Source organism: Neurospora tetraspora (assembly GCF_033439725.1).
Source record: "Neurospora tetraspora strain CBS 560.94 chromosome Unknown B0H65scaffold_2, whole genome shotgun sequence".
Lineage (NCBI taxonomy): Eukaryota > Fungi > Ascomycota > Sordariomycetes > Sordariales > Sordariaceae > Neurospora > Neurospora tetraspora.
In genome coordinates this window covers 1,636,903-1,663,309 of record NW_026944384.1, presented here as the reverse complement: position 1 = coordinate 1,663,309, position 26,407 = coordinate 1,636,903, and the positions used below count along the sequence as shown (strand labels likewise).

The window sequence follows — 26,407 nt, the reverse complement described above, 5'->3', positions numbered from 1 at the left end:
AGTAATATTATTCCCTTTACTACCTTAATAGTTACAAACCTTTTTTTAAGGGCTGGAAACTAACCTTATAGCCTCCGTAAATAATAAAAAGGAGGAATATCTTATCAAGGACTACAGCACTATAGTATATAATTATAGTCCCTTATACATTAAGTAAAGAAATACTCTATAAAATAGAATAAAGGTAAAGCCGCTATACAGTTACAGCCTACTTCGTTAAATCGGTTAGGGACTTGTCCGAAAATAACGAAATTCATAATAATTACAAATAAACATTACCGCCCGGAGAGACGAAAAATAGTCCAGAGATACTACATTCGTTTCTAGAAGGCTCTATTTACGCTTAGATTCTAAAGGTTAAACGATAGTCTCTATTTACAGCGATATTAGGCCGTAATAGTCTGCAGCTATATATAGTAATTTAACAATTACTACAAAGAAGGATAATATTGTAGCTGTTTTGTAAGTATAAGTCGTTAATAACTACGCCGAGATTTATACTAAAGCCTCGCTACCGTACTCATAAGAAGGAGGGTTGTAAAGATACTTTACTTAGATAGGAGGTTCTTCGCTATAACGCTTTATTATATAGACTACGGTAAAATAAATAGGACGAGGGCTTACACGGATAGATAGGCTAGGTTTACATATATAGTACTCATTTAAAAATACGCGTAGGGGAGGATTGACAGGTCTTTCGCTCTAGTGCCCGCGTACGCGTACAATGTAGGTATTAAAGTATTATAATTCCTAGGAGCTTATTTTCTAAAATAGATTACTTTTTACGCTAGCTATAGAGGAGTTAGGTCTCTACGTTATTCTTATACATTTATTTAATCGTTTGGCTTTATATATATAGGTATTTGGTTGTCTTAGGAGTATTCAACATAGAGAGGCTGCGGTACGGATAGGAGGCCGCTTGGCTATACAGACTTGTAATGCCGGGGCCGTATTTATACGCCGCTAGGTCTAGAACTATCGGATTAATTCTAGGGATTTTCATTCTATATAATAATTTTTCTTTACTCTTTATGCGTAGGAGGGGGAGTTGGGGGGTAATGTAACGGGCTGGCGCCTAGAGGTTATACTTGGCTCTAGGAGCCAGGCTTCCAGGCTTGTAGACCTTCTGGGTAGGCTATGGTTCCACTTCCCCTAATTGGCTAGGGTTCCAGTACTTAGGTTTTTCCTGCAGAGCTGGCAAGGCCTGCAGACCTTTTCCTCCTTGTCAACAATCTCAAGCTCTGTTCCACCCCTACTACCGTGCACATCCAGTAGACCCGTGACACCTTCGATAAAGATATACCTGTAATCAGTTATAATAATATATAAATAATCCGTATATTAATTGTTAAAATAGCGAAGTTAATAATTAAGTTAAAGTATATTGATATTCATTATTATTAGTTAAAGTAGGAAATTATAGAGGGAAGGATTGAAATTGAATATTTAGAAACGAAAATATTAGCCGATAGATTAACAAAGGTTCTAGGACAATTAGATTACGAGAAATTTCGGGAATTAATAGGAATAATACATATATTAATTTGTAAGGAAATAGGGATGGATAAGGAGATTCCGAATAATACTCTAAAGGATATTTACAATTTAGTTAGAGAAATTAACGTATTAGAAGAGAGACTCTATAAATAGCTTTATTTTTACTCTATTTAGAAGGTTTATAAGTGAGGGGGTATATTAGATTTAAGGGTGGTTTTAGCTATACTATATGGAAGTTAGCCCTCTAGCTACCTAATATTACCTGATTTCTGGGCATATTTGGGTTACCCTAGCACCCCCTATACCTTCTGAGCGAATTAGTTACATACACTCTTCAATCCATCAATTCTGCACCGTTACATCTGACACTTACAACTGTAAACTGGCATCAAGCACCGTGGATTATGCAATGACGATCCTAGATTGCAAATCGAAACTAGAGTGATTTACCTGCAAGCCAAGTCTTCTTTCACCCATTAACAGTCGAGGCGAGCTGAGGCGAGTCGAAGCTGTTCCAACTGTTGATGCATTAGTCCACATGCGGAGGTCTACCCAAGGCATTCTTGTCCTGCTACCTACATATCATCCTTCCCAAACCGATTGGAGGGGGGGTTCAACGATCGTTGGGATTTTTCTGTGGCATGGAGATCGTAGCCTTGTCTTGGGGAGATTGTGTGATCACGCAGTTTAGCTTCTTCTGGCCACTCAGATCGATCTACATCTTTGACATATCAACAACGGGACGGAATATGCCTTGGCATGATAGAAGGACAACAACAAAGATAACAACAAAACAGAACAACAACAAACTAGGTCTAGACAACCCACACCGGGGTAATGCATTGGAGCATCCGCCGCTCAAACGACAAATCGTCAAATTCAACAACACAACAACAGAAATATCATGACATGGTTGGGCTTCAAGAAGTGGAGATAACCCTTCCTCGTTGTCAACAACAAACACCACACCCTAGGTAACGACAACACCCCAACCAACCTGGAACCAACCCATCTACGTAACCCACCTACACCAAACAACAAAGCACAAGCCGGTGTTTACACAAATGTCGTACAATCCATCAGAAGGCTCCGGCGGGGTCCCGTCATTCCCTTCCGAACCGCTCCAATACCCTCCTTTCGATCCTCAGGGGTTGAGCGCTTCCTATTGGCTGGCTCCCGTATTCTCGAACGGCTGTTGAGGCGTTGAGGTGATGGTTTACGTATCACCAAATGTACAGGGGGGGACTTAAGAGCCGCAAATCTGCTCGTTTCACGAAAAAAATTGAAATGCGGCGTAGCAACTTATTGCCCAATCGGGGAATACGAAACCGAACCGAGGAGAGACACTGTGTCGGCCACTCTCATATGCGGGCGGAGTGGGTGGAGAGAAGCTGAGAAGGAATATTGGGCTCGGGATGGAGTTCATAGTCTATTCTAGGGAGATGCGGGAGATGTTGGTTGTTCTGTCTGGGTGTGGAGGGGGTAGGTACTTTCTGGTGTTGGTGGAATCATAGAGATTCCAAAAACAAAGGGAAGAAGGAAATTCAAAAGGAAATAAAATGGACAAAAGGTGTGTCCGGAAGAGGGTTTTGATTCACAATCTCTGATGCAGTAAGCACTATTGTGTGGAGGAAAAAAGCTGTTCAGCTCTACGATGGGGGGGGAACTAAAACGCCCCTCGCGCCAACTGATCCAGACCGGACGTTTGTTAAGCTCTTCTGTTGGGAAGAGAGCGACAGTTTGAGAACCCTATTAACCCTAGCTACTGACTAGGCAAAGGAGGGGGAGGAGGAGATCTGCGTGATGGTAGGACGGGGTGAATGTTCAAGCACATCCGTCCCGTTGCCGTCACTGACATGGGGTTGGTTGTACTGCGGCAAAATCCTGGATTGACATCTCGCCGGCCTCTCGAACGTGTTGGGAACATCACCGATCTCGCACCTTTTAGTGCATCGTTGCAAAACGGATATCCTACGGAAGCAAACAAAGTGGGTGAAGATCGCAAAGCGAACATACGTCTGAAGTGGCTCGGTCACTCACACTGCTCGTCTTCTGTAATCCAGCCATGGCGCATTCGGATGAGTAGTTGGTGTTCTTCTTGCCCTTTGTTTGTCGTTAGACTCTTCGAACCCCTTGCCATCCACTAACGCGTCTATCACCTCCTCCCTTTACGTCCCTTGCTGGAGGTTTCGTAGCATCAACCTGCCCCTGAACACCACGCACCTTCTCCCTCTTCTCAACCTTTGTTTCGGCAGCCTTAGCCGCATCAACCTCATCACCACGAGGCAACTCCCCCTTCGCCATATACCCCTCCAACTTCCACAACTTCATCTGCAGTTCCGTCGTCGCCTCCCTTCCCACCGCAAACAACTGCGCCTGCCTCCAAAACCCCGTCTCCTCAAGCATCAACCTCTTCAACTCCTCCTCCCCGAGTAAAACCGTAGCATCATAAACCGGCAGTTTGGTACTATACCTCTCCCCCTTAATCTCCAGCGTCGACACCCTCATCGGGGGCTTCATAACCTTGTTTTCCCCCTTTCCATTTCCAGCCATCCCCGGCCCCCCACCACCAACATAAACCAAAGCACCCCTCAACTTCCTCTCCCTCGCCTCTTCATAACCCCCCCTCAACGGGGTCAAATACTTCCTCCTCAAACTCCCCGTCACCTTCCCCGTCAGATACAACAACTCATCCACGATTCTTCGTCGCATCATCTTGAGTACTAACGCACCCATATCCTCCCTCCAAACAGCTTTATTCAGCACCTCCGTCAACCCCGTCTTGTTGGTCGCGTTCCGCCTCAACAGCTTGCGATTATTCCCAAAGTACGGACTGCCCCTTAACGTAAACTCGTGCAGCAGCGTTTGATTGCTCAGCGTATACCCACTCGGCCCCAAAGCCTGGTCTTTTTCCTTTTCCTTCGCTGCACCAGCAGCCTCATGAGGCGATAAATCAGCAGGCACAAACCACGGCTCGTCCGTGTCCGGGTGGCGGAGGAGGTTGAATTTCTGGAGGAACGGTTTGGGCAGTAAAACGTCGGTGGCGGTGCAGGCGCGGAGGGGGGCGGCGAGGGCCAAAGCGAAGGGGTTGGATTCGAGCAGTTGTGAAAATTTGGAGACGCGTTGGCCGGGCGGACGGGAGGTGGGTTTGCGCTCTTTCCACCGGTTGCGAGAGGAGTGGTAGGTTGGGTCCATGATGGGACTGAGGGGGAGGGTGAGGCCGGTTTTGGTGTGGACGGATTTTGTGGTTGGGTCGATTTGGTATGGGCGGGAGGAGTAGAAGTCGTCTGGGTCGAGGTCGAAGTCTTCGGTGTAATCGGAGGAGTCTTTTGGTGAGGATGGGGGTGGTGGTGAGTTGTTGGATTCTTTTTCTGATGGTGATGAGCGGAGGGAGGTTTGGTGGAGTGAGCGCCGGGATATGTAAGGCGCTGTTGCGTAGCATTTTTGTATTGTTGATCTCATATTTTAGTATCTGGTTCTCCCTTTCTCCTTAATAAGAGACTGGGTGAAATTGGAGTGGGGGTTCCTGGTGATCTTCTGTGGTAGAAGAATGATGTTGAAAAGTTGAAGATGGACTTTGAGATGCGAATATCTGCAAGCTTCTCCAATGAAAGTCCGTGCTCTGTTTGGTGTTAGTGCACCCCTGCAAGCTCTAAGGAGCTAGGACACGCCAAGAATGGAGACGTCGCGATTCCCCACGTTCGTCCCCAGGGGAGCTCCAGTTCGTCACTTGCCTGCCTGGAGCTCTAAACATTGAACTGGGCTGTTATCGCAAGCAACTTGAACCTTGAAGGTCTCTTTCCCAGCAATTTTTCCGAAACGACGACAGATAATTCGCGATTTAGTGTCTCCAGATTCGAAAGACCATGAACTCACCACGAGCGGCAATGCGCATTCTGCGACGGGTTGGCGCGCCTGCGACACGCCGACGCTTCTCCCAGTTCACCGGCTCCGGTTCGGGGGCACCTTTGCGGCCCATGGGCAACATTCCCATGCCATACATTACAGAGGTCACGGTATGCTCCATAATCCACCATTTAGTCTTCAACGTACGAGCATGGGCTAACTTTACAGGCTGGAGGATGGCGAACATGTATGTTTTGTACTAGACCCTTCCGAACTCGAACAGGGCGCTGACCGATTCGCAACAAAGCCGATATCTTCTCGAAACTACTACAAGTACGCTCAGACCTCACCTTCACACACCTACTACGCGACCATGTCTGACCAGCCCAGGAACGTATAGTATGCCTCAATGGCGCGATCGACGACACCACCTCGGCCGCGATAGTCGCCCAGCTCCTCTGGCTCGAATCCGATAACCCCGACAAGCCCATTACCATGTACATCAACTCGCCCGGCGGCGAAGTGAGCTCCGGCCTAGCCATCTACGATACCATGACATACATCAAGTCGCCAGTGTCGACCGTCTGCGTTGGCGCCGCCGCCTCCATGGCCGCCGTCCTCCTTATCGGCGGCGAGCCCGGGAAGCGGTACGTGCTGCCTCACAGCACGGTCATGGTGCATCAGCCTCTCGGCGGCACCCGGGGCCAGGCGTCGGATATCTTGATCTATGCGAACCAGATCCAGAGGATAAGAGAGCAGATCAACAAGATTGTGCAGTCGCATATCAACAAGTCGTTTGGCTACGAGAAGTACGACCTCGCGGCCATTAGCGATATGATGGAGAGAGACAAGTATTTGACGGCGGAGGAGGCGGTGGAATTGGGCGTTGTCGATCAGATTCTCGATAGGAGGGTGAAGGACGAGGCGGAAAAGAAGGCGAAGGATGGCGAGACACCGGCGCCGCAGCCGTGAGCTTGAGTCTCATATTGAGATATCCATGGCGGACAATATGTGATGCGCCTATCTTAGCAAAGCGGCATTGAACGACATTGACAGCGGCCCAGATGTCAGATCAGTGCCTACGGTCGAATACCGGCCGAAGAATGATGGAACGAATGGTGCATGGCAGAGGCATGGCATTTCCGGGGACAGCCCATCTTCAGTTCCGATGACGGAAGCTTGACATTTAAGAATGCGGGTCCCGAGTCTCATAGCGCATGTGGTGGAGCCTGTCTGAGTAAGCCCGGTGGACGGTAAGCCAGCTTCGATACCATGGTTTACATGTTTTTTTTGAAGCAAATGAAGCCATTGAAAGTTGATACGGTGATGGCAATGGAGGCCCAATTTCTTACATTTCTCCCAATGTTTTCTTTTCCACTTTCTGTGGTTCATCGCAAGCTTTTTGTTCAGACACGTCACGGCACTCGCTGAAGTGTTCAATAACATACTATGGTGAGATGGGTAAGTAAAACCCGTGGGTGAGCTTTGAAGCTTTTTGCGGGGTAGACGTGGGACTTGGCGGTAACCCCCCTGTGGCCAGTGACTCGTATTTTGTGTCCCGCCTGGACGCCGACTTCGCCCAAGCCTTGCCCGGAAACTGAAAGAAACGAGTCGCCTCTCTCCGGCTCCGTAGCTCGTCCCAAGTCTTCCTCTTGATCTTGTTTCTGTTTGTGATTCTCTCCCCTTTCCACCCTTTCCTTCTGCCAGCGATTCCTTGCACGGCAGCTCTCCCCTCCTCACATCATGCTCGCTCCCTCCCTTCTGCGGGCTCAGGCCCCCAGAGCTCTGGCTTCTGCCCGTCTCTCCCTGTGAGTTTTGACCGACAACCTTGATGTCCAAGCAAAAGTGAAGCTATTCAGACCGATACTGACCAAGCTCTTCCCCCCTCCAGCCGCTCCCTCTCCACCACTCCCCGCCGCTACAATGCCCAGGAGAAGCAGCTCAACAAGGTATCTGCCCACATCACCCAGCCCAAGTCCCAGGGTGCTTCCCAGGCCATGCTCTACGCCACCGGCCTCAACGAGGACGACATGAACAAGGCCCAGGTCGGTATCTCGTCTGTCTGGTATGAAGGCAACCCTTGCAACATGCACCTTCTCGACCTCTCCGGCCTCGTCAAGGAGTCCGTCGCCAAGGCTGGCCTCGTCCCCATGCGCTTCAACACCATCGGTGTCTCGGACGGTATCTCCATGGGTACCACCGGTATGCGCTACAGCTTGCAGTCGCGTGAGATCATTGCCGATTCCATCGAGACCGTCATGAACGGCCAGTGGTACGACGCCAACATCTCCCTCCCCGGTTGCGACAAGAACATGCCCGGTGTCCTCATCGCCATGGGACGTGTCAACCGCCCCTCCATCATGGTCTACGGTGGTACCATCAAGCCCGGCTGCAACATGAAGGGCGAGAACATCGATATCGTCTCCGCCTTCCAGGCCTACGGCCAGTACATCTCCGGCGAGATCGACGAGAAGCAGCGCTTCGATATCATCCGCAACGCCTGCCCTGGTGGTGGCGCCTGCGGTGGTATGTACACTGCCAACACCATGGCCACCGCCATCGAAACCCTCGGCATGACTCTTCCCGGTTCCTCCTCCTTCCCCGCCGAGTCTCCTGAGAAGAAGAACGAGTGCTTGAGCGTCGGTGAGGCCATCAAGAACCTCCTCCGCGAGGACATCCGCCCCACCGATATCCTTACCCGCCAGGCCTTCGAGAACGCCATGATCGTCGTCAACATTCTCGGTGGTTCCACCAACGCCGTCCTCCACTTGATCGCCATCGCCGACTCCATTGGCATCAAGCTCACCATCGACGACTTCCAGGCCGTCTCCGACCGCACCCCCTTCCTTGCCGACCTCAAGCCTTCCGGCAAGTGGGTCATGGAGGACCTCAGCAAGATTGGCGGTACCCCCGCCCTTCTCAAGTTTCTCCTCAAGGAGGGCATCATCGATGGCTCCGGCATCACCTCGACTGGTAAGACCTTGAAGGAGAACGTCGAGAAGTTCCCCGACTTCCCCAGCGACCAGACCATCATCCGCCCTCTGTCCAACCCCATCAAGGAGACCGGCCACATCCAGATCCTCCGCGGCTCCCTTGCCCCCGGCGGTTCCGTTGGCAAGATTACCGGCAAGGAGGGTCTCCGCTTCGAGGGCAAGGCCCGCTGCTTCGACTACGAGGACGGCTTCATCGAGGCCCTCGAGCGCGGCGAGATCAAGAAGGGCGAGAAGACCGTCGTCGTCATCCGCTACGAGGGTCCCAAGGGCGGTCCCGGCATGCCCGAGATGCTCAAGCCTTCGTCCGCCATCATGGGCTACGGTCTCGGCAAGGACGTTGCCCTCATCACCGACGGCCGCTTCTCCGGCGGTTCTCACGGCTTCCTCATCGGCCACATTGTGCCTGAGGCCATGGAGGGTGGCCCCATCGGCCTCGTCCGCGATGGCGACACCATCATCATCGACGCCGAGAAGAAGGTCCTTGACCTTGAGGTTCCCGAGGAGGAGCTCGCCAAGCGCCGCAAGGAGTGGAAGGCTCCTGAGCCCAAAGCTAAGCGTGGTACTCTCAGGAAGTACGCCCAGCTCGTCAAGGATGCCAGCTCCGGCTGCGTCACTGATGCTTAAGGTGCAGTATGCTAGGGTGTGAGCAAAAGGAGGAAGGGAATGAAAAAGGGATATAAAGGGGATTATGATATCATTATACCGGAGTTTCTGTACATATTTTTGTAAATTCGGGCATTTTTCTTCGTGTTACTTTACGGTAAAAGATTTTTTTCTGGAAAATGGGAGGTAGGCGCTTATTGACGTTTCGTGCAATGTTGGCCTGGGTAATACAAGGATTTGAAGCTTGAATGAGCCGTTCGTTGCTGTGCTCCGGTGAACGTTGTTCTGTGTGAGATCCTACTCTAATCATGCGTGGTCTCCTGATTATCACTATACTACTCGACTCACCTCACGACACTTTTTTCTAATACCGCTTTCCTCTCCAGCCGTTGGCTTCGTCTATAACAAGTGCTTTTAGGCCTGTCTGCTTATTTTGTTAAGGAGACAGTTATGATTGACTCAGACAACCAGCCGACCATTGTGACCCATGTTCGGGTGCTCTGAGGATTTTGTGGATGGTCCCAAGTGGAAGCAGTACAAATCATTGCTACTTAACGACCATGATGACCTTCAATGAACACATACTACCATACCCACTGGAAAACTCGGGATCGATCCCGTCCGCTCTCCCATAGATAAGCCAGTGAGGGTCAGACTACTCGTCAGGTCTAGAAGCGACTCTGACCCTTTCCGCCAGGAAAGGGTCAGGCAGCGCAATTAGCAAAAATCAGGGCGATTAGCAAAATTTTAGTATACATTACCCGCCTGCAAATTTCCTACCAAATGGAGGTAGCGCGGTATAACTCCATATCGCTGAATAGGGTAAAGCCATTCACACATTAATTCCCAACCACGGAACCCATGCATCCAAAATGTAATCACGAGCGATTGTGCGCCTTTTCTTTCTATATCTAATAATACTTTTATCTTTTTCATATCTTTTACTTTGGTGGTGCAAATCAAATTGCAATGTGACTTTGTGTTTTTGGACGTTCTGGCATATGTACGAGATGTACGTGGTTCTACTGGATTAGTGCATATTGCTTGTATGCACGTGGTGGGAGGCCAATTTTCCCGCTGCTACAACCCTAACCCCAGATTCTTTTGCTAATCGCCCTGATTTTTGCTAATTGCCCTGGCTGACCCTTGCCTGGCGGCAAGGGGAAGACGATTCTAGTCCTGACGAGTATTCTAGTAGTTGGGTCGGTGACGACCAGCGAATCCCTGGTGTTGTATGTTTTTTTTCTTCTTTTTTTTTTTCCTCTTTTCGCGTTTGTCTTTTCCTCAATCATTTATTTTAATTTCGGATCTTCCTTATCATGTGTCTTTGGTTCTCCTTCATTGAAGAATTTCCCACCACATCATGACGGGATGTTGCGTATCGTACCATGAAACCAAGATACTAGAACAGGTAGACCCATTCGATTCTGCAAAAGCACCTCCCAACCTCCTGGCGAGACCGGCAAAGTGGTGATTATCACAGTGATTCGGAGTGTCACGTAAAGTAATGAATGCTTGGTTTTCCAATGCCCGGTAGAAATATAACAGCTCCTACTCGCAATGCTATGCCGAACTATACCCATAGCATCCTCATTAATCTCGTAAACCGTCCTCATAAGTCACACGTCTATACATCAATCCATCCACCTGTCCCGCACCATCTAGAATTACCTCCTCCTCTTCTCCCAAGCCTTCACAAAATTCTTCTTACCCTCCACCGTCAACCCAACCCTCTTCGCCCTACCCAACCTCGCCAACGTCTCCGCCACTTTATCCAAAACCCTCTGCTCCTCCGCCGTCAACTCTCCATCCCCATCCTCTCCCTGTCTTCCACGGACGCCGTCAACCCCCGAACTTTCACCATGCGAAACACCATTGCTAGCCCCCACCGTATTCACCACCCCCTCGCCAATGCGAATCCTAATACAATGCGTCGGCCTAGCCAGCAACTTCCACAGGAACCCCCACCACACCTTCACTCCCCCAGGAACCGGCGTGGTGTCGTCCACAGGTGTATACCGCAAGCTCAAGGGGAAAATCTGCGTCGAGCTCGGAACGGTAAGCAGCGAAGGGCTCAGCGGCAAGATACCCTTTCCATTCGTAGTCGCGCACTCGGGAAACACGGCAATCGCTCTAGTCGGGTATTCCTTCAGCAACTTGGCAATCGTCGTCAACTTTTCGTTTTGTCCGGGTCCACCCAACAACTGGCGCGGGCTGAGCGCGAGGGTTACAGCCTGCCAGAGCGAAAGTTTCCGCACGAGCCGGGAGCCGGGGAAACTCTGCACAAAAACACAATCCCACACCGCCGCCAAGTAAACCGCATCCAACGGACTCGTAAAGTTCGCCGCGATCACCGTGCCCGCGCGCGGGATGCGAGTGGGGGGTTGTTGAGAAAGCGAGCCGCGCTTGACGCCGTCGAGTTGCAGGTCGGACCACCAGGTTCCCGTGAGGGCGAAGATGCCCCATAGCAGAAGCTTGCGGAGGGGAGAAGGTAGGAGTGGGAGGAGGAGGAAGTAGGTGGTGGTGTAGAGGAGGAAGAAGGGGAGGCGGAGCAGGAAGATTAGGGGACCAAATAGTCGGGAGGGAAGGGAGGATTCGGGCGCCGGGGAGGGCATGAAGGGGGAGATGCCGGAGCCTGTTGAGGGGAGAGTGGTTAGTGGGAGGCTGGAGATGGGAGAGGGGGAGGGAGGGATGGAGAAGGGGGGGAGGCTTACCGCGGTCGCGGAATTGGGAGAATTTCTCCATTTTTATTGTTGTTCGTGGGTATGTCGCTGTGAGGTCGGGATGTAAGTGTATAGGTTTGCGATCGGTAATAAATGGATGGCCGCGGATGGTGTCGCGACGAAAGCTGGACAGGCAATTCGCGAGAGCTGATTGTTGTCGATCGAGCGCTTTTGGAACGCGAAAGTGGCCGGTGTTTGTAGATCGAAGAAGAAGGAGTCGCGCCGCTTGCGCGATGGCGGGAAAGGTGAGGCCGGCTGCGGTTTCAAGTTGGTTGGACTGGAAGGAGATCCAGAGCTTTTGAGTTTGGAATCTGGCAACAACGACGTCAGGGGGGTCAAGCTGTTATCAGCGACTTTTTGGACCCTTGCGACTCCGACTTGCGGACATGTGAAGAGGTGGTCTGTGCGTTGTTAGTCACCCTGCCAAAATATCACCCTGTTGACCTGATCATCGCTAGCTAGAATGACTGGACATGATTGCAATATTATCTACGATATTTGGGTGTTGAAAACAATCTCTGCGAAACAAATCAAAAAAGAAGAGCTCCAACCCCGAGAACGACAACTTCAACTGCTTCGGTGTAGCACAGCACAAAAAGAGAAAAAAGAGTTGAAACGAGGAAAAAACACATACAACACCAGGGATTCGCTGGTCGTCACCGACCCAACTACTAGTCTGGCCCTCACTGGCTTATCTATGGGAGAGCGGACGGGATCCCGAGTTTTCCAGTGGGTATGGTCGTATGTGCTTATTGTTCCCCTTGGGTATGTTGATAAACCAATTGGGGGGCAAAGGGGGAGGTGATGCTTTGGGATGCTGGTGAGCGAGATGCCGCAGGGGGTAAGGTTGAAGTGGGAAATCTGAACAGATAAAGATATCGATGTGATAAAACCAAGCTCATTCCAATATGAAGTGGATCCAGAAGGAATACATAAGAAAAATATGATAGAGAAGGTGTGAAGATAAACGAATAAATCTCTACATAATTAATTTCGGTGATGTCAGATGCGTAAACGTAGAGCGAGCTCGATGCCGTCGTCAAGTTTTGTATCTTTTCTTTCTTTACCATAGGACAACATCGAAGATTTGGCGTTTCATCCCAGAAGATACCGTGTCGTGTTTGTGAATGAAGATTACGAACCAATGCCTGGGAAATGTTGAGTGAGAGTAAAGTTCATATATCATCATGCTCTCTTCAAGGGACGTGGAAGTTGTCAAGTTCAACATGGAACATTGGAAGGTCGGGACAATGAAGACCGAAAGGAGAGCGCATGTCTTGGCGCTGCAAAGAATGGTCTAGCGCAAGGTACAAACGGTACGTACCCTCCCATGGTCTAAGGTGGCCCCTGCACACTGTGAGCCCCGCCCGCCCGCTTGCTCGAGGTCGAACGATTGGCCACAGCGCTGGAGAGAAACGGTTGCTGTGGTGAAGTAAACAAACCGATGCAGGGCCAGGACTGGGCCCAACTTGCAAGTCCCACTCGACCGCTTGTACGCCAATCGACGCTCTGGAGCCCCGGGCACGCCGTCACTGAAAGTGCATGACCGAAGAGCACAACGGCTTTCACAACGGCGCCATCACTGTCCTCGACATCTGGGGCGTTGCTGCTCGGCTCGTGTGTGCTGGTGAACAACATCATCCCTCGCATGCGCACGCTCACCATGGAGAGCTCCGAGAACAGGGTACGTTGTAAAACACTCTGTCTTGATTGTTTAACCCCCTTACAAGCACTGCAGTGCGATAAGATGGAGAAGCGGCCTGCTGATATCGAAAATTGTAGAACGCCCTTAACCCAGCCTCGACCAAGTTGCGACTTCCAACCACCTACGCCGCCACGGCCCTCGCGACTGCTTCCACCGGCCTCAAAGAGATCTCCGACTCCCAGAGCAACGCGCGAGCGCAAATGTCGTCCATACCCACAAAGCGCGCCGCACACGACAGCGGTGGTAAGACATCCCCTCCACCTGCTTCTTCTTGTTCCATAAGCCAGATCAAACACCACCACATACATCATGGCTTTGTCCATGCCATTGTCGATGGCCTTGATGGCTGACACGCGATGTTCTTCAGTCGCCCCGCCTGATCCGAAACGAAAAACCCTTGCCGAGAGGGCTGGCGAGCCTATCCAGCCCAAGTCACAGTTACCAGCCCCGACGCCCACCAGTGCCTTTCTCACGGGCACTGTATCCGGCGCATCAATCGTCCAGTTAGCTAATGTAGGTCTTGCCATCCGTCCATCAGCACGATACATCCGAATCATGTTTACTCTCGTCGAACTGAATCATCGCGACAAACCCGGTTACCTACCATAACACAAATCCAATACTGCCGCGTGACATACAGCCCCTATGCTTTTCGAGAGATGGCCACTTTGGGATCAGTCAAGCGCATCGATATGGCCCAGGCCGGTTCTAACTTAACGTTTCTATAGGCCCGGAATGCGAACAAGACGACGACAACAGCGCTCCCGCGCGCAAGCTCGGCGACCGGTCATCGGCCAACCTATTCCTCGACAAACCCGTCCAACTTCGCAAAGAGCCTAGGTCCTTCGAGCCGACCACCTGTGACAGGATTGCGACAACCCAGCTTCAGTCAGTCCACATCAAATCGACAACGATCCATCTCCAAGCCACGACCAGCGACATCGATGAGCAGCCATGGACCTTCGAGAGACGTTAGTGTAGCGCCTAATCAGCCAGCGCCTACCCAGCCGCCCAATGGTACGGAATTTCCATCTTCTATACCCATCCCCGGACCCAAAGCCAAGCCCAAGAAGACAAGACCATCTCCCTCGCCTCGATCTTCAACGTCGGGCACAGAGAAAGAGAAGGGAAGGACCATCTCGGGTCTGAGCAGGCGCATGCAGGACTTGTCAATATGTGATGAGAAGGAAAACACCCCCAGCGGGAGTCAAGTGACGCCTCGAAAGACTTCGCAGCCCGCCTCCACGGCGTCTTAGTCGGATGCCAAGGCGGAGCCTGTTAAACGCAGACGAGGGACCGAAGGAGCCGAACCTGCACGACGCAAGTCCTCTCTCCGACAGTCAACAGCGGCGTACCCGGAGACCCCCAAAGCCAAGTCGAGAATGGAAGACCCCCGTGCGGCTATGGAGCGGTTCGACGTCATTCTCAACTCTGCCGTCGTCTCCGCTCATAAAACTGCCTCGACCCGAAAATCCGTTTCACCTGTCAAGCTTTCTTTTCTCACCAAGGACTCTAATAACACCGCATTCACAGGCATAGACGTCGACGAGCGGCTCAACGAAGTTGACGCGGAATGGAAGGTGATGAAGGAGGCTTTCAACATCTCTTTGCAAGACAAGAAGGCTATGGAAACGGCCGTTCAGATGGCAAAGAGTCAAGGTACGTGGCAGCGAGTATCCTAACATGACAGGACTGGCTAACACCCACTAGTGGACACGCTTGAACTGGAGCGACAAAAACTGAACGAGAGGAACGAACTCTTACAGAAGGAGATGGATGCCTTGCGACAGCAGTTCCAACAACTGACCCTCACACTCGAAAGACAGAAGATGGACCATGAATATCAACTTCAGAACAAGTCAAGAGAGCACGAACATGAAGTCAAAGAACTACAGAGAAAGTTGAGAGACGAAAGCGAACGACTGCAACGAATCAACCGCGAGGAAAAGGACGCTTTCGAGAGGCAATGTCGGGCAGATTTGGAGGGGGAAAAGGCAAAGGCGGCAAAGGAGGTCCAAGATCTGCAACAGAAGCTTGGGGCGGAACAGCAAGACATCAACAAAACCCTCCTAGAAAGAGAACGAGAGCTACGGCAACTACAGTCTCAATTGGACGATCTGCGGTCAGAACTCAGCCAGGAACAGAGGAGCAAAAGGGCGTTGCAGGAACAGATCAGCGAGATGGCGACAACCAATGGGAAACTGGAGGCCCGGAACCAAGGACTCAGGGCGCAGATTGACTTCCTTGAATCCGATAGCAAGCAACAGTCGGATTCGTTTGCGCAGATGGAGGCACGGCTCCGGGAGGCCCTGGAAATCGCGGAAAACGCCAAACAAAAGCTCATCAAGGAGGAGACCGAGAGGCGGATACTGTTCAATAAGTACCAGGAGCTAAAAGGCAACATCCGGGTCATGTGCAGAGTCCGCCCTGCACTCAGCAAAACCGAAGGCAACGAGGCCAAGATTATGTTCCCCGACGCGAAAACGTCGTCCGCACAGATCGAAGTGACCGGGCTCGAGGAAAAGAGTAGCTTTGGAAACATCAACCGCAAGGTGCTCCCCTTCGAATTCGACCGTGTCTTTGCCCCGGCAGTACACAACGAAGAAATCTTCGACGAGATCTCCCAGCTGGTACAGAGTGCGTTGGACGGCTACAACGTGTGTATCTTCTGCTACGGCCAAACCGGTTCCGGCAAGACGTACACCATGTCGTCTCCAGATGGCATGATCCCGCGAGCCACCCACATGATTTACGATACCATAACGAAACTTAGGGAGAAATCGTGGACGTACACCATGGAGGGCAGTTTCGTTGAGGTATACAACGAAGAGCTGCACGATCTGCTCGACGGCAGCAATAACAGCAAGAAGAAACTCGAGATCCGCCACGACGACGTTCGCAAGCAGACAACGGTACTCAACTGCAAGACCGTCGCCCTCGACTCGGCCGACAAGGTGGAGATGATGCTGAAGCAGGCGCAGAACAACCGCAGCGTGGCGGCCACCAAGGCCAACGAGCGGTCTTCGCGCTCCCACTCTGTCTTCATCCTCAAGCTTGTGGGCGAGAACTCGGTCACGAACGAGCGATGCGAAGGCACTTTGAACCTAGTCGATCTGGCAGGTTCTGAGCGGCTGAAGCATTCGCAGGCCGAAGGAGAGCGGATGAAGGAGACGCAGAACATCAACAAGAGTTTGGCGTGCTTGGGGGATGTTATCGAGGCGCTGGGAAGAGGGTCGTCACACGTGCCGTACAGGAACTCCAAGTTGACGCATCTGCTGCAGTATTCGCTGGGAGGAAACTCGAAGACGTTGATGTTCGTTATGGTGAGCCCGCTGGAGGCGCACCTGAAGGAGACGATTACCAGCTTGAGGTTTGCTACCAAGGTGAGTCATTGCGGCCCGTCCCTGGGGAGATGTGTGGCACAGTGGTGTGGTAGGACATGATGCTAACGTGATGGTGATACTGCAGGTGCATAATACCCATATCGGAACGGCGAAGTCTACGAAGAAGACCATCAAGGATCGCTCGAGCGAGTCTTGATTCGATGATGATCCCGGTTCCGTCTTTAGCGGCTGTACTTTTCTACGATTTCTGTACATTCTTTATCTTTTACAGATGCAATTAGTCTCTCTACATGTGTATCTTTTGGGTTGGTCATTTTTCCGGGCCTGCTGTCCACGCTTGCCTCGGCTGGAGAAAGGGAGCGACTTAAGAGGGAAGGATGGGTGGATGGATGGACGGCCGGGACTGTTCTTATTATATGATACCAATGAATCGTTTGTTGCACCCTACTCACAATGCTAGCTAACCTGGTGGCGGCTTAAGAATGATCGGAGTTCCCTCCGGTACAACGCACAATGGCAACGAACATCGTGCCTAGGCAACTCAAAAATCCAAGTACCGCAACCAAGAGCTCATTACCGCAACCGGCAGCTTCTCGCCATTGAGCTGTAAGGTTTCGGAGCTTCCTCCGATTGGGAGTCAAGCTGAGCTTTCAACATTCGGCCAGCCAATACGTACCGGGCTGGTTGACACAACAATGACTAACACGCTCGTACGGACGCCCGATCGATGGTACCGGACCGGCGTTCCATAAGCGGGCTAGACTCCGGACGCCGAATGGAAGTGTGACGGCAGTGGCCGATCTGGAAGCGGCTCGCCGCCGGCGTATGTAACAACAAGCTACTAAGTGAATGGTCTTCACAGTTCACGGAAGTCATCGTTAGTGGTCAATTACAGCGGCAGCCCTCTAAATCGAGTAGTGCGAGATGCAATACTACCTACCTGAAATGGAATGATGGAACGTTTATAACAGTCATAGGCAGTTATTTACAGGGAGGATGGCTTTCCAGAAGGCGATGACTCTTCAGTTGTTGTTTTCCTTCTTCTGGGAGTTGCGCAGCAGGGGAATTTCCAAATCGTCTTAGTCAAGCCTTATGGTGATTGATACAATTGCCTATCTTCGCTAGTTGCACCCATTGTTCTCGCTATCACATGCTTTCAACGGAGATCCCCATAGTAGGTAGCTCAAGCTATCTCGAACTCACCACGCAAGCCACACGGGCAGCCACCCCCTCATCAACGAACAAAGGGAAGCATCACCCAATTCCTCGGTTCAGTTACATACAACCCTAGTTTTACTCAATCACGGTTGGTGTAGCTATTGTTCTCCATCACCTCCACCATAAAACAATACTAGGTAAACTTTTCAAACTTTCCGAGCCCCCCCCCCTACCGCACCTAGGTCTACAGGGTACTGTAGCATAGTACGTACAGCCGCACCCACCACCACGGCATCGGTTTTTTACTGCATGTTCCGTACCACTTAGACCAATTCGCTGCCAACTTGACGAAGATCGGTCAGCGATCAGTACCAACTTCTGACGGGGATTGTGACTCCTACCCAATTTGCTGCGGTGGGATAGCTAGCCACCACCATGGAGGATTGCCTCGGAGATGGAGGAGGAGGAGGGGAAGGGTGACTGAAGATGGCGTTGCTGACTCACTCACCAAGTCAACGAGGATTAAGCCGTTCAATTTTCCTGATATAAAAGGAGGAGGAGGAGCCAAGAACTTCTTGTTTCTTCTCTACCACCAAGCTTCGTCAGTCCCGACTCATACTTACGAATCTGGACTTACGAGTCTGTCTGACAATGCTCACCTTCCTAGTTGAGCAACAGTTGGGACTAGTTGATGTAAGACCGGATACAACACGGACACAACACGACCATCAGATAACACATACACTCCTTCCTGCTTGTCTTGCCTCTTCAGCTCTTGTCATCCATCATCAGACATATAACCAGCCTCGTTCTTCATCTTTCCTCCTGGGATTGGCCAATATCTTCTATCAACATCTCAACGTTGACCCAACCCAACCCAACCCAACCCATCTTCAAAATGTCCACCACCACCACAACCCCCTACTCCCCCACCCTCCTCAACGCCTGGCGTTCCCCCCGCCTCATCTACCGCGCCATCGAAGATAACCCCATAGACCGCCACACCCTCTGGACCTTCGTCGACAACGACCCGACCGCAATCGCCATGTCCTCCCTGCGTCCCCTCAACCCTCAACCCATAACCTTCGGCCAACGGCTCTACGAACACGCTCACATGCTGCACATCCGCGCCTTCATTTGCCTGCCGCCCACGGACTCCGACATTGCTCAGTGGGAGGCCTTGATTCAAGAGAAGGCTGAGAAGAGCGGGCTGACGGCGACGTTGGATGTGGAGAAGCTGAAAGGCGAGTTCCCCAGACCGGAGGCGAAGCCGATTGGGGTCGTGACGCTGATGCCGCCTATGGGTGGGGATCAAGAAAGACATCATCGGAATGCGATGATTGGTGTCGGGATTGCGATGGAGTGGAGGGGAAGGGGTTATGGAGGGGAGGCGGTGGATTGGGTTTTGGATTGGGGGTTTGGGAGGTTGGGATTGCATCGGATTTGGTTGGCGGCTTTTGAGTATAATGAGAGGGCGTGTAGGCTGTATAGGAAGTTGGGGTTTGTGGAGGAGGGGAGGGAGAGGGAGGCGGTGTTGTATGAGAAGCGGTGGTGGGATATGGTTCGGTTTGGCATGTTGGAGGGGGAGAGGGAGGCGTTGAGGGCACAGCAAAAGGAAGCTAAGGCCTAAGGGTGAGAAGGGGGAGGGTGGAAAGATGGAGGAGTGATGGGTGATGAATAATGAAGAGATGAAGTGATGAACTGTTGGAAATTGAGAGGCATGAGAAAGGATATAACAATGGGATACAAGAAGTGTGCTGGTTTGTTCCATGGTTTGGAGATTTTTTTTTTTTCAATTTGGCTTTTGTTACCTGACAAAAGCCCACTTGGGGGATATACGCCTTGTGTATGTCGTGAGACATTTTCATAGACAGATAAAACCTCTGATATAAGCCGTCAACGCCGTTTCCTTACTCCCTTATAAGCCCAACAAGTCGTAGAAGTCATATTCGGACCGAACAATATGACATCGCGCCTATCGGTCCAAATCCGCAAGAATCCAGAACCAAACGCCCCTATATCTCCTCCAAACAAGCTAAAATGCCAGTGAAACCCTGTAACCCGGAACAGAGAAAAGATCATACGCACTCGACGAGCCAAATATGCCACCTAGCAAAAACATAGAGAAGGGGGGTATCCGCAATGCGCCTGCAAAGAAAAGGAGGGATCGGTCGGTAACGGATGTTTCTCTCGTCCCGTCGATATTACCATTTCTGCGACGCCCAAAGATGTTTCGCTTGGCGGACCGATTTGCTCTACTCGTCGTCGTCCTCATCCTCGGCAGCTTCCTCTTCGTCGCTGGTAACGTCAATGTTTGACTTGCGGGGCTTCTTCTCCTTCTTGTTGTTCTCCTTTTTGGACTCCAGCGCCTTGACCTTGGGAGACTCGACGGGGGCGTCGGTCTGCTCGGCCACCTCGGCAAACTCTGGGTCCTCAATGGAGTGGCCTTGCTTACGAAGGTCGGTGTTGAGCTGCGGGATGATCTTGAGGAGGTTTTGGTACTGGGCCAGTGAGAGGGAGATACCCTGGCGGTGGGGTTAGTCGACTGGTGAGTGTGAGAGATGAGTGATAGGAACAGCTCACCTTCTTGCCTGGCATCAGCTTGCCGTTAGCATCGTAATATTCGCGAATATTGACCAGAGTGGTATTCTTGAACACCGAAGAACTAATTCGGCGGTTGTTTCCAAGCTGTTGAGGATGTCAGCTTGACTTCATCTACAAGATAAAGGTGATGACTTGGTAAACGAACCTCCCAGAAGGTGTTGCCGTCTTGGTCGGATCCCTTGGTAAGCTCCTGAGGCTGAGCCTTTCCGGTATTGCCCTTGGACTTCTTGGTGTACTGAGGCTCAGCATCGCTGGTGTCCTCGACCTGTCTTCTTTTGGGAGGCATGTTGACTGTTGAGAGGTGTAACCTTGTAGATGGAGTGATACTCCGAGTGAGCGATTGGAAAGAGGAAACAACAGCGAACTTGGTGAGATGCCGCGAGATATTTCACACAATTTAAAGTGAGGTATTTGTAAAGTGTAAAATGAGCGACTGGCGACTTGGGAAGACACAAGAAGAAAAGTCAACGCGGCAAGCAAACGCAGTGACGTCGATGGTGTCTCCCTTGATATCGACGCGACCACACGTGAACTGAAGCTTCGTGGAGGGGTCACTGTTGTAATTGTTAGTGCATTTGTTAGTGCAACCTAAGTTAGTGAATGTCAAGGTCAACAGGGCAGTCTTGGCGCTTGGCAGCCAGCCCTGTAAACGTGCACTGTGCAGAATCTGGACCCCAAATGGAAGGGGGCGGACAGGGGGTCTGCATTTTCTGGGCAGCTGTCAAGGACACAAGTGGAAGCTCCAACCCCCGGGCGCTAGAAAGGCTCCGTACGGGGCCCGGGGTGGAAGAAGCCCGTTGAATCCGGGGCAGTGTGGGCAGATCCCCCTGAAAATGTTACCACTACGGTGCCTGGAAAACCACAGAGACGAACGATTGTTGAGGAATGGCTGGGGGAACAGGGACTTCGCTCGCACCAGACTTCTCGAAACACAACATGATTGACGTCTCATTTCCCACTTGTTCCTATTTCTAATTCTTTTGTCCCACGGACCTTACCCCGACTTTGACCACGATCTGCTCGCCGCGCGGCCTGTCCTTTTTCCTTCCCTATAAGACATAAGACGAACGGCTACTAGAAGCTCCACGACTTGTCATCCATTGTTCCCGTCGTCTCCCGCCTTTGCGACCGTGCCCATGAAACGACTGACGACAACGACTCCATGATCCTTCCAAATACTTCTGCCCTACCGACCGATCCTGGCGTACTATAACAACCGATTTTAATGACCGACAAAGATGCGCCCACTCCGGGCGCCATACCCGATGCTATGAGCTCCCCCACGACTAAAGACCCCGTTACCGCCGATCCCGTTCCGCAAGCGAAAGCAGATAACGACTACTTCCATGACGAGACGAAAGGCGGTGGAGGATTCTCTTCGGCCGCCTCGGATACAACATCCACAACCACCAACAAGGAGGAGGACCTAGCAACACAAGCTTTCCGCTTTCTGGCTACCGCAACACCCGGGACCCTCGGCGGAGTTGCTGTCGGCCTCGGCGCAGTTACATACTTCGTACTAGGTCCTCTCGGACTTGTCTTAATAGGAGCATTTGGTGGTGTCGTCGGCTATATACAATGGGAGCAGCGCAACGCCGAAGTAGCTCGGGCCCTCAAGGGAGAAAAGGGCGTGGACCTTATCGCGAGGTTATTGGAGACCAAGACAAAGGCCGAGGTTGAACAAGACGCCGACAAGCAAGAAGCTGCATTAGCACTCCGCCTTGAAGACTTCCAGCCCGAAACCCGTGAAGCCATCAATGAGATAATCGACGCCGTCATCAGCGGATATGTCAAGTGGTGGTACTCCCCGCTTGTGCCCTCGGACAAGTTCTTCCCTCTGGCCTGCAAGAGAACTCTGACCTCCTTCATTCTCGCCATTTCCAACCACCTCAAGAGGAAACGACCAGCGGACGCCTTTCTGGATTTCTTGACAAATTCCTCTTCTATCGTCATTGTCTTCCTCTCCGAGCTCACCAATGCATTTGCCGAGTTTCCTGCAGACGTCAAGGTCTCGGCCGCCGATGCCTTGTACACCTATCTTGCGTCCTACCCCGACTCGAACCTTGCGCAACTGCTCAACAAGAGACAGCAGGCCGGCAAGTTTAGGATGGTTGCTGAGGACCTGCTGGCCTTCTTGGATAAGCCCACCTACGAATGTGATCCTGCCAGAGTGTTCCTGAGGGAAATCCTGGCTGGAGTCGTCCTTGAAATGACGCTCCAGAACTGCTGCAAACCCGAGTGGATCAACTCGTGGATAGTCTATTTGCTAGAGGAGGGTGAACCGGACTTCAGCCAAGCTATTGACGAGGGCATGCAGACTGGTCCTGCTGCCGCTGCCGCTGCCGCTGATGCTACCTTTGCCGATTTTGACGGAAACGTGGGCAACATTGGTCTCACCACAGGAAACAGGAACTCTTTCGAGACGGAGAAGGTGCGCCGGAAGGAGTCCATTTCCATGTCCCACAAAAAGAAGCTCAGCAAAGCCGATGAAGAGGTGGAACTCATGGAAGAGATGAAGAAACTCAACCAAATGATTGCCGAACAAGAGTCAAAACGAGACAAGGAGGCCAAGGATATTATGGCCAAGTCAGGTTCAGTGCCTCTACAGCAAACAGTCGTGGCGGAAGAGCCGGATCAGTTTGCCGATGCGTTCAAGCGCAGTTCTGAGGAGCACCAACTTGCCGTGCAACCGATTGCGGCCCGTACCCAACCCGAATCAAAGGGTTTAACGTCAAGCAATGTTTCTAGCGGCACTTCCAAAACACCTCTAACGCCTCTTTCTGGGAAGAGCTCCCCGACACCTGAGGAGGCATCGTCTCGGCCTGCGGGGCCCTCTCGATTTACCAGCTTTGACCAAATCGTCCCTCCTGCTCGGGCAGAGACCCCGGTCGAAGAGGAACGGCCCAAGCCACCACCTTTGACATTGCATAACGCTAATATTACTATTCTGGACGAGCCGGGTGACCGCAATCTTGGCTCAAAGCCTGGGTGGGATTATCTCGTACAGATCGAGCCTGCCACCTCGATTTACCCAGGTTGGATGATTGTGCGCAAATACCCCGACTTTGAGCGTCTTCACGAGGTCCTGCGCCGCATTGCTGCCATCTCTGGTGCCACCGAGTTCAACACTAAGCACAAAACGCTACCGCAGTGGAAGGGCGCTACCAGAAATTCGCTTCGGGATGAGCTGGAACGCTATGTAAAAGATGCCTGCTCTTATAAGCCGCTGGCGGAGAGCGAGGGCATGAAGAAGTTCCTAGAGAGGGATACAGCTAACATGCCTGTCCGGCCAAAGTCCGGATTCGAAGCTTTCGAGAAAATTGGAAAGGGCGTCTTTGACGTCATGACCAGTGCTCCGCTCGAAGGTTCTAAGGCCCTGGTGGACGGTTTTACCGGTGTTCTAGGGACTATCGGTCTCGGACACAAGAAGAACGCGGCTTCATCTGCAAGTGGAAATACGACGTCTGGCGCACCACAGTCCGCCCTTCAAGATGTGACTGCGGCTAGTCGTCTCTCCATGTCAACAATCCCCAGACCAGACAGTAGTGCTTCGCTGAATCGGATTCGTGAAAGCATCGACAGCCAACAATCCTCCATCATCTCTACGCAACCCAGCAAGGTCGACCCTATGGATCGTCGGACTAGCTGTGACTACCGCACCGAGGTAGAGTCAGCACGCTACGGGAGAACATCTGCGCGTCACAGTCGCGAGCAAAGCCGTGCATCTAGCCGAGCGCCGCCCTCCCTTCGTTCTCCATCATCGCTCAGTCTCACGCTCGAATCTCTCAGACTCCCTCCTCCGCCCGACATGATGCCAGACAACTACCAGGACTCTCCCGTCAGTCCCGCACCCAGCTCCCGCATTCACGACTACCCACCCCACCACGCCCGCTCCTTAACCATGCCCACCCTGAGCCCTGGCTCCCACTCGAGAAGCCAAAGCCGTAGTCCCGGACCCGGCGCTGCTCCCCTCCAGGGCTTCAAGTCCTACCCCAAACTCTCGGAGGAAGAAACCCGCGTGGCAGTGGAACTCCTCTTCGCAGTCGTCAACGAGCTCTACACTTTGTCTTCCGCCTGGAACTTCCGTCGAACGCTTCTCGCGGCTGCCAAGTCGTTCCTCCTCCGGCCGGGTAACCCCTCGCTCTCCTCGATCCAGTCACTCATCCAGTCGTCCGTCTTGGACGCGAACACCTCGGACGACGGGCTTGCAGCACACTTGCGCAAGCTGAGGGAGAACGCGCTCCCCACCGAAGAGGAGCGGGCGCAATGGCCTGGTGAGATGAGCGATGAGGAGAAGGAGAAGTTGAGAGTCAAGGCGAGGAAGTTGTTGATTGAGAGTGGAGTCCCCGCTGCTCTGTCGGGAGTCATGGGACAGTCGGCTACTGGGGAGGCGTTGGGACGGTTGTTTGATTGTTTACAGATTGAGGAGGTGGCGAGGGGTCTGATGTTTGGAATGTTGTTGCAGGCAGTGAGGACGGTTACACATTGAGTGCGTGCGGTAGTATGATGAAGATGAAAAGATGTTGATGACGAGATCTGAATGATATATAATAGACGGGATAGGGTAAACGGGTGGGATGGCTTAGATGGTTCGGCAACATGGGAAACGACCTAAGAGGACATAAAAGGGGGGAAAGACAACCTGGCCTCTTCCTCAACATGATGGAGGTCTCCGTACCCTAACCATCAAATCTTTTTTGGTACGGGCTGGCGACGACGAATATTGATATTGTAATTGGGTCCGCCCTTGTTGGTTGATGTACAGTAGTATGAGATATTATTAATGACAAGAACCGTGAACAAGAGGGACGACTGTCCTCAAGCTGAAGAAGGTATAGTTGCGCTTACTGCTCCATCCTTAGATGCCGACGTGGCTGTGCCACCTTGGCTCTGTTTTGGGGGTCGCTCCAACGACTACTCTTCAGTCGATCATCTTTCAATTGCATCGCGTTCCTGTCAGAGACAGCTAGTTATCATCGTCTATCAACCCTTTCTCAAGTGTTGGTTCTGCAGGAGATATCAACATGGAAGGTGACGCCATCATCACGGTGCCCAAACCCCAGCAGAAAGCCGCGGATGAAGATCAGACTACCCGCAAGGAACCACAGCCAACCGTACCTCTAGGCCAGCCTTCCACTCCCACCATACTCACGCTCCATCCGCCTCATCGATCTCGACCCAACCCCGCCGCAAACACAACAAAGAGCCCCAGATGATAATCATGATAGTGGGTGGGGTCCCTACTAAACTGACCGGCCGCCTCCGTGTAGTCTCACTACAAGACTCACCCTTTTTCACAGCCCTATCCTACGTCTGGGGCCCCTCACTTCCCTCGCGATCACCTGTATCGTATCAGCATCAGCACCACTACTACCTCTACCTCTACCTCTGGTTTTTAGGACTCACTTCAGGTGGGCTGAGCCACTTGTTAAGCTGCAGTTGGAGACCCTGGGCGCAAGGTGGTGACCTGTCTCGACTCGGCAAGCTTTTGAAGTGGCGAAAAAAGCGCGCTCTGCTGCAGATGAATGTTGATCGGGAAGAGGCGTGGGCTAGTTCGTTGAGTGATATCCTAGCTCGATGGTTTGTGGTCAAGGAGTTCAGGGAGCTGCGTGAGATTCTTGATCATTACAAAAAAAAAAAAAAAGATCTGATACCGCCGTCTTCGTCGAATCCGCAACCGGGGCTGTCTTCTGAGAGGAACGGTGGAGGAGGAACAAGTGCAGAGAACCACGACAATGAGGAAGGTTGGACGGACCGAATTGCTGCACGATGTCAAGGCGTACCTCGACCCGTGACGGCAGACTCTTCTCGATGGAGGCAGGGGGGCTTTTTGTCGTCGGTTTTGAAGGAGGCTAGCAACTGCTTACCTGTGCCAGCAAGTGGGAACAACGATGTTGATGAGGGCAATACTGGTTCGATTTTGGTTCCTTTGTT

At 51.9% G+C, this 26,407-nt stretch overlaps 8 protein-coding genes across 8 annotated transcripts; 5 read left to right on the top strand and 3 right to left on the bottom strand.

Annotated features, from left to right (window-relative positions):
- Window positions 1–3,252: 3,252 nt before the first annotated feature.
- On the bottom strand, window positions 3,253–5,080 carry B0H65DRAFT_98055 (uncharacterized protein). The gene has a single exon (XM_062831647.1). The coding sequence runs from the start codon at window positions 4,957–4,959 to the stop codon at window positions 3,613–3,615; it is 1,347 nt and encodes a 448-aa protein (XP_062684050.1). The 5' UTR covers window positions 4,960–5,080; the 3' UTR covers window positions 3,253–3,612.
- A 155-nt stretch (window positions 5,081–5,235) lies between these two features.
- Window positions 5,236–6,339, top strand: B0H65DRAFT_97981 (Clp protease-domain-containing protein). The gene is made up of 4 exons (XM_062831645.1): window positions 5,236–5,513; window positions 5,572–5,590; window positions 5,651–5,676; window positions 5,734–6,339. Exons 1-4 carry the CDS (start codon window positions 5,364–5,366, stop codon window positions 6,313–6,315), a joined length of 777 nt encoding a protein of 258 aa, XP_062684049.1. The 5' UTR covers window positions 5,236–5,363; the 3' UTR covers window positions 6,316–6,339.
- Window positions 6,340–6,977: 638 nt separating this feature from the next.
- B0H65DRAFT_98022 (putative dihydroxy-acid dehydratase) lies at window positions 6,978–8,997 on the top strand. Its single transcript, XM_062831646.1, has 2 exons — window positions 6,978–7,151; window positions 7,235–8,997. Exons 1-2 carry the CDS (start codon window positions 7,087–7,089, stop codon window positions 8,958–8,960), a joined length of 1,791 nt encoding a protein of 596 aa, XP_062684048.1. The 5' UTR covers window positions 6,978–7,086; the 3' UTR covers window positions 8,961–8,997.
- Window positions 8,998–10,408: 1,411 nt separating this feature from the next.
- B0H65DRAFT_518301 (uncharacterized protein) lies at window positions 10,409–12,023 on the bottom strand. The gene is made up of 2 exons (XM_062828694.1): window positions 11,654–12,023; window positions 10,409–11,574 (listed from the first exon to the last, which is right to left on the bottom strand). The coding sequence occupies exons 1-2, from the start codon at window positions 11,682–11,684 to the stop codon at window positions 10,607–10,609; spliced, it is 999 nt and encodes a 332-aa protein (XP_062684047.1). The 5' UTR covers window positions 11,685–12,023; the 3' UTR covers window positions 10,409–10,606.
- A 1,086-nt stretch (window positions 12,024–13,109) lies between these two features.
- B0H65DRAFT_455804 (putative kinesin-related protein) lies at window positions 13,110–17,158 on the top strand. The gene is made up of 7 exons (XM_062826256.1): window positions 13,110–13,346; window positions 13,445–13,610; window positions 13,735–13,880; window positions 14,096–14,384; window positions 14,901–15,026; window positions 15,078–16,750; window positions 16,836–17,158. Exons 1-7 carry the CDS (start codon window positions 13,311–13,313, stop codon window positions 16,905–16,907), a joined length of 2,508 nt encoding a protein of 835 aa, XP_062684046.1. The 5' UTR covers window positions 13,110–13,310; the 3' UTR covers window positions 16,908–17,158.
- A 1,609-nt stretch (window positions 17,159–18,767) lies between these two features.
- B0H65DRAFT_422167 (acyl-CoA N-acyltransferase) lies at window positions 18,768–19,499 on the top strand (the record flags this gene model as incomplete). The annotated part of the gene is made up of 1 exon (XM_062824385.1): window positions 18,768–19,499. One exon carries the CDS (start codon window positions 18,768–18,770, stop codon window positions 19,497–19,499), a length of 732 nt encoding a protein of 243 aa, XP_062684045.1.
- A 383-nt stretch (window positions 19,500–19,882) lies between these two features.
- B0H65DRAFT_97894 (transcriptional Coactivator p15-domain-containing protein) lies at window positions 19,883–21,041 on the bottom strand. Its single transcript, XM_062831643.1, has 3 exons — window positions 20,619–21,041; window positions 20,453–20,557; window positions 19,883–20,394 (listed from the first exon to the last, which is right to left on the bottom strand). The coding sequence occupies exons 1-3, from the start codon at window positions 20,757–20,759 to the stop codon at window positions 20,125–20,127; spliced, it is 516 nt and encodes a 171-aa protein (XP_062684044.1). The 5' UTR covers window positions 20,760–21,041; the 3' UTR covers window positions 19,883–20,124.
- Window positions 21,042–21,304: 263 nt separating this feature from the next.
- Window positions 21,305–25,279, top strand: B0H65DRAFT_455794 (PXA domain-containing protein). The gene has a single exon (XM_062826255.1). It carries the CDS (start codon window positions 21,699–21,701, stop codon window positions 24,960–24,962), a length of 3,264 nt encoding a protein of 1,087 aa, XP_062684043.1. The 5' UTR covers window positions 21,305–21,698; the 3' UTR covers window positions 24,963–25,279.
- Window positions 25,280–26,407: the final 1,128 nt, after the last annotated feature.